Genomic DNA, 14,238 nt, shown 5'->3' with positions numbered 1-14,238 from the left:
ACTCTGTTCCAGGTCCAAAAAATGCTCACTGCAAGCAAACAGAACCTCTGAAGATGATTGGCCTAAAGGACATAGTAGCCAAAACACAGCAGTGAAGTGCACACAACACACACCAGAGACACTCCCTGAGGCGCCAAGCTCTGAACACTATATGACCTCTTCTTCATAAAGCCATTGGTCTCAGAAACAGGAAATATAACAGGCTTTTCTAACACACAGAAGACAGAGACCTAGATAAAATGCCATGACAGAGGATTTAATCCCAAATGAAACAACAAAAAGTCATGGCCAGAAATTTAATCAAAATAGATATAATATCCCTGATAGAAAATTTAAAGCAACAATCATACAACACTTGCTGAGCTTGAAAAAAGGGAGACCCTTACCTGAGATAAAACTGTTAAAAAACAATCAGTCAGAAATGATAAATGCAATCTGAAAACAAACTGAAACAAACTGGATGCAGAGAACACATGGATGGAAGAAGCAGAGGAACAAATAAGTGATACAGAAGATAAAATAATAGAAAATAATGAAGCTGTACAAAAGAAAGAAAGAATTATGGAACATGAGAATAGACTTAGGAACTCAGTGATTCCATCAAACATCATAACATTCATATTATAGGAATCCCAGAAGGAGAGAGAAAAGGGGGGAGAAAATTTATTTGAGAAAATAACAGCTGAAAACTTCCCTTATCTGGGGAAGGAAAGAGACATCCAGATCCAGGAAGCACAAAGAACTACCATGAAAATCAATAAAAGCAGGTCAACATCAAGACATATTGTAATCAAATTTATAAAATATAGCCAAAAAAAAAAAAAAATCCTAAAAGCAGCAACACAAAAAGTCCCTACCTTACAAAGGAAGATCCATAAGTCTAGCTTCACATCTCTCCATAGAAACTTGACAAGCCAAAAGGGAGTGGCATGATATATTCAAAGTGCTAAATGGGAAAAATCCGCAGCCAAGAACATTTTACCCAGCAAAGCTATCATTCAGAATAGGAGAGATAAAGAGTTTCCCAGACAAATAAAAACTAAAGGAGTTCGTGACCACTAAAACAGCCCTGCAAAAAATATTAAAAAGGGACTTTTCAAGTGGAAAAGAAAGACTAAAAGTGACAAAGACAAGGAAGGAACAGAGAAAATCTCCATAAACAATGACAAAACAAGTAATACACTGCTACTAAATATATACCTATTAACAATTACTCTAAATGTAAATGGACTAAATACTCCACAAACAAAAGACATAGGGTATCAGAATGGGTAAAAAAAAAAAAAAAGGTACTGGGGTGCCTGGGTGGCTCAGTCAGTTGGATGTCCAACTCTTGATTTCAGCACAAGTCATCCAGGGTCAGGGGACTGAGCCCTGCATTAGGCTCCACACTGAGTGTGGAGTAAGATATTTTCTCTCTTCCTCTGCCCCTCTCCCCACTCATGTACATTCTCTAAAATGATAAAAAAAAATTTAAAAAATAGGGGCACCTGGGTGGCTTAGTCAATTAAGTGTCCAACTTCGGCTCAGGTCATGTTCTCACAATTTGTGATTTCAAGCCCCAAATCAAGCTCTCTGCTGTCAGTGTAGAGCCTGCTTCAAATCTTCTGTCCCCCTCCCTCTCTGCCCCTCCCCATCTTGTGCTCTCTCTCTCTCAAAAATAAACATTTAAAAATGTTTATTAAAAAAATAATAAATAGGGGTGCCTGTGTGGCTCAGTTGGTTAAGCGTCTGATTTTAGCTCAGGTCATGATCTCACAGTTCATGAGTTTGAACCCCGCATTGGGCTCTGTGCTGACAGCTCGTAGCATGGAGCCTGCTTTGGATTTTGTCTCTCCCTCTCTGTCTGCTCCTACCCCCTCATGCTGTCTGTCTCTCAAAAAATAAGTAAACATTTAAAAAAAAATTTTTTTTAATAAATAAATAATAGTAAGACCCTACTAAATATTGCCTAAAAGAAACTCATTTTAAACCCAGACACTGGTAGTTTGAAAGTAAAGGATGGAGAAATATTTATCATGCAAAAGAACATCAAAAGAAAGCCAGAAGAGCAATACTTATATCAAACAAATTTGGTTTTAAAACACAGGCAATAACATGAGATGAAGAAGGGCACAACAGAATAAAAGGGACTATCCAACAAGAAAATCTAACAATTGTAAATATTTATTACCCCAACATGGAGATACCCAAATATATAAAACAATTAATAACATAAAGGAACTAATAATAATACCATAATTGTAGGAGATTTTAACACCCACTTACATCAATGGACAGATCATCTAAGCAGAAAATCAACAAGGAAACAGGGCTTTGAATGTCACACTGAACCAGATGGACTTAACACACATATTGAGAACATTTCATCCTAAAGCAGCAGAATACACATTCTTTTCAACTGTACAAGGGACATTCTCCAAAACAGATCACATACTAGGTCACAAATCAGGCCTCAACCAGTACAAAAAGACTGAGATAATATCAGGCGTATATCCTGATTACAATGCTATGAAACTTAAGGTGAACTACAAAAAAAAATTTGGGAAGACCTCAAGTACATGCCACTGAACAACGAACGGGTCAACTAGGAAATCCAAAAGCAAATATAAAAAATACAGGCGAACAAATGAAAATGAAAACACAATGGTCTAAAACCTCTGGAATGTACCAAAACTGGTCATAAGAGGGAAGTTTACACTGGCTCCTGGGTGGCTCAGTCAGTTAAGCATCCAATTCTAAATTCAGCTCAGGTCATACTCACAGTTCTTGAGACTGAACCCTACATCAGACTCTGCACTAACAGTGCAGAGCCTGCTTGGAATTATCTCTCTTCCCCCACATCCCCTCCCCCCAAAAAAAGACATTAAAAAAAATTAACTTAATTTAAAAAAGAGGCAAGTCTGGCCTACCTTAAGAAGCAAGAAAAATCTCAAATAAACAACCTAACCTTATACCTAAAGGAGCTAGAAAAAGAACAACAAACGAAACCAAAAGCCAGCAGAAGGGAAATAATCATCAGAGCAGAAATAAATGATAAAGAAACTAAAAAAAATATTAGAACAGATCAATGAAACCAGTACCTGGTTCACTGAAAAAAAAAAAAAAAATCAATGAAATTGATAAACCTCTAGTCAGACTTATCAAAGAAAAAAGACTCAAATTAATAAAATCACAAACAAGAAAGGAGAAATAACAACCAATACCACAGAAATACAAACAATTATAAGAAAATATTATGGAAAACTATATGCCAAAAAACAACATGGAAGAAATGGATAAATTCCTAGAAACATATAAACTACCAAAACAGAAGAAGAAATAGAAAACTTGAACAGACCAATAACTAGCAAAGAAATTGAATCAGCAATCAAAAATTTCCCAACAAACAAAAGTCCAGGGCCAGATGCCTTCACAGGGGAATTTTACTAAACATATAAAGAAGAGTTAATACCTATTCTTCTCAAATTATTCCAAAAACCAGAAACAAAAGGAAAACTTCCAAATTTATTCTATGATGCCAGCATTACCATGACAGCAAAACCAGACAAAGACTGCACGACAAAAGAGAACCACAGACTAATATCCCTGATGAACATGGATGCAAAAATTCTCAATAAAGTACCAGCAAATCAAATCCCACAGTATATTAAAAGAATCATTCACAACAATCAAGTGGGACTTATTCCTGGGATGCAAGCATGGTTCAATATTTGCAAACCAATGTGATACACCACATTAGTAAAAGAAAAGAACCATATGATCCTCCCAATAGCTGCAGAGAAAACATTTCACAAAGTACAATATTCATTCAGGATAAAAACCTCAACAAAGTCAGTTTAGAAGAAACATACTTTAACATAATAAAGGTCACATACAAAAATCCCACAGCTAGTATCATCCTCAACGGGGAAAAACTGAGAGCTTTTCCTCTACAGTCAGGAGTAAGACAAGGATGCCCACTCTCACCACTTTCATTGAACATAGTAATGGAAGTTCTAAGCACAGCAATCAGAAAACACAAAGAAATAATGGAAGTCCAAATGAGCAAGGAAGAAGTCAAAGTTTCACTATTTGTAGATGACATGATACTGTGTACAGAAAACCCAAAAGACTCCACCAAAAAACTGCTAGAACTGATACACAAATTCAATAAAAAATGAATGTAGAGAAAACTGTTGCATTCCCATACACCAATGATGAAGCAGCAGAAGTAGAAATCGAGAAATCAACTCCATTTATAACTGCACCAAAAACAATAAGATACCGAAGAATAAACCTAACCAAAGAGGTAAAAAGATCTATATGCTGAAAATTACAAAACACTGATGAAAGAAACGGAAGATGACACCAAGAAATGAAAAAAACATTCCATGTTCATGTATTGGAACAACAAATACTGTTAAAATGTGTATATTACCCAAAGCAATCTACACATTCAATGCAATCCCTATCAAAGTACCAACAACATTTTTCAGAGCTAGAACAAACAATCCTAAAATTTGTATGGAACCACAAAAGACCCTAAATAGCCAAAGCAATCTTGAAAAAGAAAAGCAAAGCTATAAGCATCACAATTCCAAACTTCAAGTTATAATACAAAGTTGTAGCGATCAAAACAGCATAGTAGTGGCACAAAAAGAGACACACAGATCAATGAAACAGAACAGAAAACCCAGAAATAAACCCACAATTATATGGTCAATTAACCTTTGACAAAGCAGGGAAGAATATCTAATAGGAAAAAGAGAGTCTCTTCAACAAATGGTGCTGGGAAAACTGGACAGCAACATGCAAAAGAATGAAACTGGACCACTTTCTTACACCATACACAAAAATAAATTCAGACTGGATAAAAGACCTAAATGTGAGATAGGAAACCATCAAAATCCTAGAGGAGAACACAGACAGTAACCTCTTTGACTCTGGCTATAGCAACTTCTTTCTAGATAGGTCTCCTGAGGTCACTTATTTGTTCCTTATTTGATATCATCAAAATAAAAAGCTTCTGCACAGCAAAGGAAACAATCAACAAAACTAAAAGGCAACCTATGAAATGGGAGATGATGTTTGCAGATGACATATCTGATAAAGAATTAGTATATAAAATCTATAAAGAACTTCTCAAACTCAACATCCAGAAACAAATCATCCCATTAAAAAATGGGCAGAAGACATGAATAGTCATTTGTCCAAAGAAGACATACAGATGGCCAACAGATACATGAAAAGATGCTTATTAATATCACTCATCATCAGGGAAACACAAATCAAAAACACAATGAGATATCATCTCATACCAGTCAGAATGGCTAAAATTAACAGAGGAAACAACAGGTGTTGGCAAGGATGCAGTGAAAAAGGAACCCTTGTACACTGTTGGTGGTAATGCAAACTGGTGCAGCCACTGCAGAAAACAGTATGAAGGTTCCTCAAAAAGTTAAAAATAACTACACTACCATCCAGCAATTGTACTAGTAGATATTTACCCAATGGATACAAAAATACTGATTTGAAGGGATGCATGCATGCTAATGTTTATAGCATCATTATCAACAATAGCCCAAATCTGGAGGAACCCAAATGTCCATAGACTGATAAATGGATAAAGAAGATGTGGGGTGTGTGTGTGTGTGTGTGTGTGTGTGTGTGTGTAATATAATACTACTCAGATATTAAAAAAGAATAAAATCTTTGGGCACCTGGGTGGCTCAGTCCATTAAGCGTCTGACTTGATTTTAGTTTAGGTCATGATCTCCCGGTTCGTGAGATCGAGCCCCACATCAGCCCAGAGCCTGACTGGGATTCTCTCTCTCCCTCTCTCTCTGCCCTTCCCCTGCTAATGCACTCTCTCTCTCTCTCTCTAATAAATAAATAAACATTAAAAAAAAAAAAGAATAAAAAAATGAAATCTTGCCATTTACAACAGCATAAATGGAGCGAGAGTATTCTGCTAAGCAAAATAAGTCAGTCAGAAAAAGACAAATACGCTATGATTTCACTCATATGTGGAATTTAAGAAACAAAACAAATGAACATAAAGGGAAAAAAAAGAGGAGTGCCTGGGTGGCTCAGTTGGTTAAGTGTCTGATTTGATTTCCGCTCAAATCATGATCTTGGTTCATGGGTTAGAGCCCCACATGGGAGCTCTGCGCTGACAGTGTGGAGCCTGCTTGGGATTCTCTCTCTCTCTGTGCACCACCCCCACCTCTCAAAATAAATAAATACACTTAAAAGAAAAAAAAAAAAAAAAAACTTGAGGAAAATTCCTAAGTACAAAGTAGAAAAACTAATCTTAAACGATAATACTTCACTCATTCATATGAAAGAGCCCATGGCTTGTTGGCCTTTTGGCTAAGATCAAGGGTAAAATATGAAAGGACTCATAATGGAAGGAGTGTAGGCATAAAGGTTTTCAAATTATGTTCCCAGAGCCTAAAAGGCTCATTTTAGGGAATATAGAGGGTATGTCTAACAGAGAAACTCTTGTATATTTTATTTATTAGGCTTCTGAATAAAATTTTTTTTGCATAGCAATTTTACTCCTAAAAACAGTTTGAAAACCATCACCTGAAAGCCTTATTCAGAGCATTAGCAAGAGAAATGGGGATATTTAGGCTATATAACCAGGCCAGGCAAAAGCTCTTTTTGAAAATAACATTCAACTGTACATGGTAATAAGCATTCTAAAACTGCACACCATATTTTCATTCTCTCAACTGTACACTGAAAGTAGGAGCAGTAAAGTAAATATATTAGAAATATTCCAGGGTTTTAAGTCAGAAAGTATAAGTTCAAATCGAGGCTCTGTCACTGACTAGCTATGTATTCTTGGTTTATTTAATTAACTTCTCTTAGCCTCAGTATCCTCTTTTGTAAAATAAGAGTTATAATGCTTTATTTTACAGAGCTGTTTTAAGATCAATGAAGATAATATATTTAAAGCACCCAACACAATATCTGACACACTGAAAGCATTCAATAATAAATGACAACTACTATCATTACTAAAAAAATATTTTGTATCTTAACTTACTTTTAAAAAGTACCCATACAATATATGGCACATAGAAAGCATTCAATAATAAATGGTAGCTGTTATCATTACTAATGAAATTATTCTGTATCTTACTTTAGAGGAAAAAAATATTCTAATAGATTCACCTATCAGCTTTTTAATAAGGGGAAACATGCGAGAAAAATAAAGAATATTATATTAGTTGGCTCCTCTGTTCATCCTGTGAAATAACATAAAAATGATTTTTTTCCCATCCTCAAGGCACATCATTATGGCTATAATATGGGTACGTGGAAAAGATTTGTGCAATCACAATAGCATTCTTGTGAAATGGTTAGGTTACCTGAAAAGCCAATGAATGCTGATATTTTAATTATGCATCTGCTTACATAACAGGCTGGAGAGTAGAAACAGACTGTTTTACTATAAGAAATTTTTAATATAATAAAATCACTCTGCATTTAGGAGTTTTAAATTCTGACCCTTCAACTTATTTATCCCTGTTGTCTTTGGCTTGTGTTGTTTCCTATTCTGAACAGTTCTCTCTCTGCCAGTAAAAATCCTTTCAAGAACAAGCTCAAATCCAATCTTCTCCAAATATCCATGATCATTGCAGAGTAGTCAATCATACTATTGAACATAAAACACATATTATCATTCACACCAACTGGTGTCAAATCCTTTAAAGTTTGGGGCATGTGGGTGGCTCAGGTGGTTAGGCATCCAACTTCGGCTCAGGTCATGATCTCATAGTTCATGAGTTTGAGCCCCACATTGGGCTCTGTGCTGACAGCTCAGAGCCTAGAGCCTGCTTCAGATTCTGTGTCTTCCTCTTTCTGCCCCTTCCGTACTCAACGCTCTGCGTGTGTGTGTCTCTCTCAAAAGTAAATAAACATCAAAAAAAATTTTTTATAAAGTTCATAGTGCACTTTCATTTTATTTATCTTATTTGTGCCTGAAAAATCCCTGACTAAAGTAGAGTGAGAATTAAAATTATATCTCCTGATGGCTGACTCCAGGCCTGGAAAATAAATGCATTAAAAAAGAAAAATTAAATCTCCATTTTAATAATATGAGAAAACTGAAGTATAAAGACTTGATAAAGACTACAAAAATCTTAAGAACGGCAGTTGAAATCTACATCTTCTTCCTCATCCTACTTACTGTTCAGGCTAAACTCTCTCTGCAACAGAAAACTTACAGGTTGAGCAGGAGTCATTGTCCTTACTCCCAAGAAGTTTCAAAAATTCACTTTTTCTATTAATAAAGTTTCTGTGTTTTAGAAAACCAGACTTAAGACAACAATTCTTCTTCTTCTTTCTTTTGGTTCTTACCTATTGTACTGACTATATTTTTATAAAGCATGTAAGTGACACACCAAGAAATGAATATGAACTCAATATTATCTAAATGGAAAAACATTTTAGGCACTAATATTACAATAAAAAAATTGGAGGAGAGGAGTGCCTGGGTGGCTCAGTCAGTTGAGCATTCAACTTTGGCTCAAGTCATGATCTAGCGGTTGATAAGTTCTAGCCCCACATCAGGCTCTGTGCTAACAGCTGAGAGCCTGGAGCCTGCTTCAGATTCTGTGTCTCCCTCTCTCTCTGCCCCTCCCCTGCTCATGCTCTGTCTCAAAAATAAATAATCATTAAAAAAAATTTTTTTTAAAGTAAGTGTGCTTGTATTTGTCTTGCTTTAAAAAAAAAAAATGGTTAAGAGGGTTTAGTAGATTCTCCACACTGATTTTTTAGTAAATAATCTAAAACTTCCCCTCAAATCTTACTTGTCTCTATTTAGTCAAATATCTGAAATATACCAAAACTGCTAAGATACAAAGCATAATTGCCTTCATTACAGGGAATTTTCAATTAGATGAAATTCTTTCATAGATTACTAATTTATTTTAGGTTAATGAAGAACTATGTTTTAGTATACAATCTAAGAACTTTAATTCTACTAAACAGAGAAATTTCATATTCCTCCAGTGGGCATATACTGAGTACTGGCTATATACAAATTTATTGTACCACTTTATAATAGCATTCTATAATCATATGTAACTACAGTATCTAAAGGCTTTACTGAATAGAAAGACGCTAATCTAATTAGGAAATCAATTGTAACCATATACTTTTTCACACTAGTCATGGAAATTAATACTTCTTTTAACAGAGTATTTATGGTGTCAGAGGACTTCTATAACTTACAGAAATTATTTTATGATTTTTCAGCCCATTTTTAGTGCCAAGTAAGAACATTAGCCAATGTCTTATTAATAAAATGTCTTATTAATAAATAAAAAACAAAAATAAAATGTCTTATTAATAAATAAAATTTTACTTAAAACCATCCAAGGGGGAAAAAAAGTCACCCAAGAAAGGTATTCATGAACTATTAGCGCCATTCTACCTTACAAGAAAGTCAATTACATATGCATATTCATCAAGTTTCTTCTTATAATTTTGTTTAAAAGTGCTAAAACCAACCTGGTATAGAAAGCGTCGGTCCCCCTTGGTAATGGGATGATCCTGTATCCTGGGTCAAATCAAATAGTAACTCTGAAGAATTATTAGACACAACTCGTGATGAGTTTGTTATGTAACCCTGTTAAAATATTTCAAAGGAAGAATATTACATTTATTCAACATAGTTACAATTATTTTCTTTCATAAACTTTTCTAAAGGTAAACTTAACTGTATCTCAATATTGTAAGAATAGCTTTTGATGACTCAATTAGTAATTAATAAGTTATAAAACACAAAGGTAATTATTACTGTCAAAATTATCATCTAGTAAAACTGAAAGGAAGCTATTACTTACAGCTGATTTGTTCCTAACTAGCGAATTAAAACCGGGCAAATTTTAGTCTGATTTTTTTCAAGATCAAGGAAACATATACTCATTTTAAATCAATAGGATTGATACACTTTAGAGGGCTACTAAAAATGCAGTATTCCTATCAAAGAGCAAACAGTAAAACTTATCAAAATCTTTGGGTAAAAGGAAAATATGAAAACATACTGACATAACTATAAAAGCTTCTGTATCTCTATAAACCCCCCACCCCAAGACAAAATATTAGGGCAAACAAATTAGAAGTCAATCTGTAGTGCTGGGCATCAGGTTTAGGGATGAATATATCACATGGTTTGAGTTTTGTAATCATCCTAATTGGAAAACTTTATAAGGCAAGGGTCAGGAAAAGAAAGAATGGGTGTCTCCCCACCCCCACCCTGCCCCGCCCCACTCTTCCTACCATTCCACAGAAAGCCATGCTAGACCAGGTAATCTTCCATTTCATAGGATAAATATGAAAGCTACCTGATCAACAGGGTAAACAAATAAGAAAGCCAGGCAAACAGGGTTTATTTAAAATGGAAACTGTTTATAGGAATAATCTGGACCAGCTGCTCTGCTCTTGGAAGCTATGGAAACAAGTGTGTAAGTTAACTCAAACCACTTCTAAATTTTGAGAAATAACAGGTAAATTATCTTTATTTGGGCCTTAACCATGTAATATAAAAAATCAGTAATGTCATGACTTCACTGTAAAAAAGCACAATCTTATTTCATAATAAATATTTTCTCCCAATTTGCACTTAAAAAATAGAAAATATTCACATGTATTTAACAAAATAGTTCTTTAACAGAAATACAAAGTTAATACTGTTAATACTTTATTAGGAAAACAACTCTGGTTAATTAAGCTCAACAATTTCAGAGGGCAGGCACATAGTATTCAATAATAATTGGTTAAAATAATTCTCCAACAGGGAATTTTTAATGTCTTAAAAAACAGTTCAAAAAGATATCAAATGGAATAGTAAGGGTGGAACAGACACTAGACTGAGATTCAGAAGACTGGCACATTTAACTATGTAACCTTGGGCAAGTCACTTCTGAGCTTCAAGTTATTCACCTAACAAACTGAAATAATGGCCACAATTGTGTTTTAAATGTACTTGTACTTCATGACGCATGTATGTATTAAATCAAGTAGTTGTCACATTACTAATAAAAACCTAACATTATACCCTATTTTATAAATAGGTAAACTAAGTTTAGGAGTGGTTACATAAGGCTTCCCAATACAGCTGCTTGTTGTTGATGTAGCTGTAATTAGAATCGAGGCCTTATTTCCAAGGTTATACCATTAGGCTATATCACACTAACTTTATTATAAGTGATAATAATATATCCCTGCCATCTGCAAGAGATCTCAAAGAGATATTGAGGTATAAAGATATTCCATGAAAAAGTGTGCGTGCACACACCAAAAAATGAAAAACTGTAATTATAATTTATTAAAAGCAGTGGCTTCCTAACTTCAGAGTAAATTCCCTTAAATAGAGGGGTCTCAATTCATTCCAGAATATATGACATTCTTAACTTTGCAAATTAGAATCACTTGGAGAGTTTTTTACAATATTTCATCTGTAGGACCCACACAGACCAACTGGCACAATCTCTCCTTTTAAGAACTTACAAGATTGGGAAACACCAACTGAGGTGTTTTGATTTTAAAACTATGCCCAGAGAAATAAATATTCTCAGCTAGAAAAAGCTCTGGTTTCTAACTTTTATAACACTAACGTACAACCCTTCCTTTTGTTTTTCTTTCTTCTTCCTGGGTCCAAGTCAGAAAGATTTTTTATCAAACTGAATTAAATAACAAAGTTTCTTTTTCCAGTTTTCTATCTTGCAAAAGCCAACAACTTATGGAAAGTATACTGAGATGACAACTTATGGAAAGTATACTGAGTTAATGTGATCCAACTAATACATTTCAAGTAGCTTTCCAACTTTTGAAATCCCAGAAATAACCTGCATAACCTTAGGATCCAAGATAGAGTCAGTGGTCTGGGTAAAATCTCTCACTTTAGAAATTAAGAAAATGAGGCTCAAAGAGGTTTTGACAATGCTAAGGAGCAAGGTTGAATCAGCATTCAAGTCTCTTGCTTCAATCTAAGTTTTTTAACTTAGAGCTGATATCACTGAGTTATTATTTCAGATAATAATTATCTCAAGTCATTAACAACTCAGGGGACAGAAACATTTGCCCAAAGATATTCTTATTTTTTTATGATATATAACCTCTTCAAAATATAAGTGGGAGTTGAATTTACTTAGCCATAGATTTAAAAATCTACAGCCTTTTCATTTTTACATAAATTACAATTAAAATAACTTTTATGAGAAATAAAACCTCAGAATATCAATTTTAGTGCTAACAGATCTGCAGATTACCTAATAGTAATATGAAATACAGAAAAAATATATTATTCCTCACAAAAGTATTTGGATTCAGTTCTGGTTTTGAACTTGGACATCTGCAAGAAAATTTATAGGTGCTTTGGAAGTTTCCCTTATTGTCAAAAGAACAAACATTTTCATTAAAATTTATTATTTCTCTAAGGCCAGTGCCAAATAGCTTATGATAGATATACATGAAAAAAGCACTGAGTTAATTCAATTCCAACTAATAGCAAAGAACCTTTACATTTTGGGTAACCTTTTGTTTTAGTACTCTAACTCCTTGGTTTCAGGACCCCTTTAACACATTTAAAAATTACTGAGGGCCCAAAAGGTTTTATTTAGTTGGGTTATATCTATTGATATTTATAATATTAGACATTAAATATTTATTTTAAATAACAATAAACCCATTATAGATTAACATAAATAACATTTTTATGAAAAGTGACTATCCAACAACACATAAAAAATTAGTGAAAAGAATGGCACTGTTATACATTTCTGAAAATCTTTTTAATGTCTGGCTTAATCAAAAACAGTTACAGATTCATATCTGCTTCTGTTTTCTATCTGTTAGAGTATGTTATTTTATTTGAAAAATATAGAGAAAATCTGGCTTCATAAAGATATATAGTTGAAAAAGGGAGTATTTTAATAGCAAGTTGGGATAACTATGGGTACACTTCTTTGATACCACACCATAATTCAACATTGATATTTTCTTAAAGATTTACTGCAATGTGGAATCTGACTCCTTATCACTGAATTTTTTGTACTTTGTTAAAATAAAATCTATTAGTCTATCTTACACTTTGAATGATCTTTTACCCATGCATGATTTTATAATATCATGCACTGGTTATTTCAAAAATACTGGTTTCTGTGAATTATGGTTATCTTCCAAATGTTAACAGAATTCACTATACAATAACAAAAAATCACATTTATTAACTGTACCACCCATCAGAAAAGTCTTTAAGTACTGGGAAGCTGTCAGATCATAGTGGCTGATACAAGTTTTCCAAAATTCTAATTTGTGCTTGAAAGCTCAATTTTATTATTGGGAAGAAATGCTATCAGTTATTTTCCTTTAAGTGTGCACTTTGTTCAGTTTTGAGGAAATGTCTACCAAATAACCAAAATTGAATAACTCACAATGTGCAGCAAACAAACTCTCAAGTGGCCTTTATGATCCCCACCCCATGGTGTTCATTTCCTGCATGATTCCCTTCCTTTTAGTGTGGGCAAGGCATGTGACTTGCTTCTCACCAAGAGAATACAACAAAGGTGACAGGATTACATGATTTTGTGTATGTGATTACATTACATTAGATCAGCATGACATTCTGCTACATATTCTCTCTCGTGGGCTTTGAGCATGTAAGAAGCCAAACTGGGAAAACTCAGGTGGCAAAGCCAGCCAAAAGCCAGTCATTTAGTGAGATTCTCAGTCTGACAACCCTTAAGAAACTGAATGCTGCCAACTACCATGAGAACTTGGAAGCAGATACGTCTCCAGTCAAGCTTCAGATGAGATCACAACCTCAGTGTCCACACCCTGAAAGTAGCTTCATGAGAACCTGAAGCAGAGGATCCAGCTAAGTCATGACCTGACTCCTAACCCACAGAAACTGTGAGACAATGTGTGTGGTTTTACACCATGAAGACTGTGATATTACTGATACACAAAAATAAATAATATACTATGGCTTGTCGTGCTTTCAAGTAAAAGTAGTCTTCTATTTTTTAGAAAGTGGGTAGTTTAGCTCACAACTGAATCACATAAGTGCTTTTCCTTAAGATAATCATCAAACTTTGGAAACAATAGTGTTTTCGCATACTATTTCATCACACAAAATATTTTTAAAAGACACATAGAAAGGTAGAGATTTAACAAAATTAATAACATTTCATCAAGGAAATTGAGCATGAATATTTTTTATTGGGAGTGCACAGTGGG

The 14,238-nt window shown here is 34.2% G+C and overlaps 1 protein-coding gene across 7 annotated transcripts in view; it reads right to left on the bottom strand.

Annotated features, from left to right (window-relative positions):
- Positions 1–14,238, bottom strand: part of ZNF280D (zinc finger protein 280D) — a 144,951-nt gene that overhangs the window by 107,400 nt on the left and 23,313 nt on the right. For all 7 annotated transcript variants that reach the window (XR_007152920.1, XR_007152921.1, XM_047862343.1 and 4 more), the window contains one exon: positions 9,508–9,625. Coding sequence is in view for 5 of the 7 variants with exons in the window: in XM_047862343.1 (XP_047718299.1) it covers positions 9,508–9,625 (118 nt within the window). In the remaining 2 variants the exon portion in view is untranslated. The remainder of the gene's footprint in view (positions 1–9,507; positions 9,626–14,238) is intronic.

The sequence above is a fragment of the Prionailurus viverrinus genome, chromosome B3, assembly GCF_022837055.1.
Source record: "Prionailurus viverrinus isolate Anna chromosome B3, UM_Priviv_1.0, whole genome shotgun sequence".
In the NCBI taxonomy this organism is placed as follows: Eukaryota; Metazoa; Chordata; class Mammalia; order Carnivora; family Felidae; genus Prionailurus; species Prionailurus viverrinus.
This window is presented reverse-complemented; position numbering and strand designations above follow the sequence as displayed.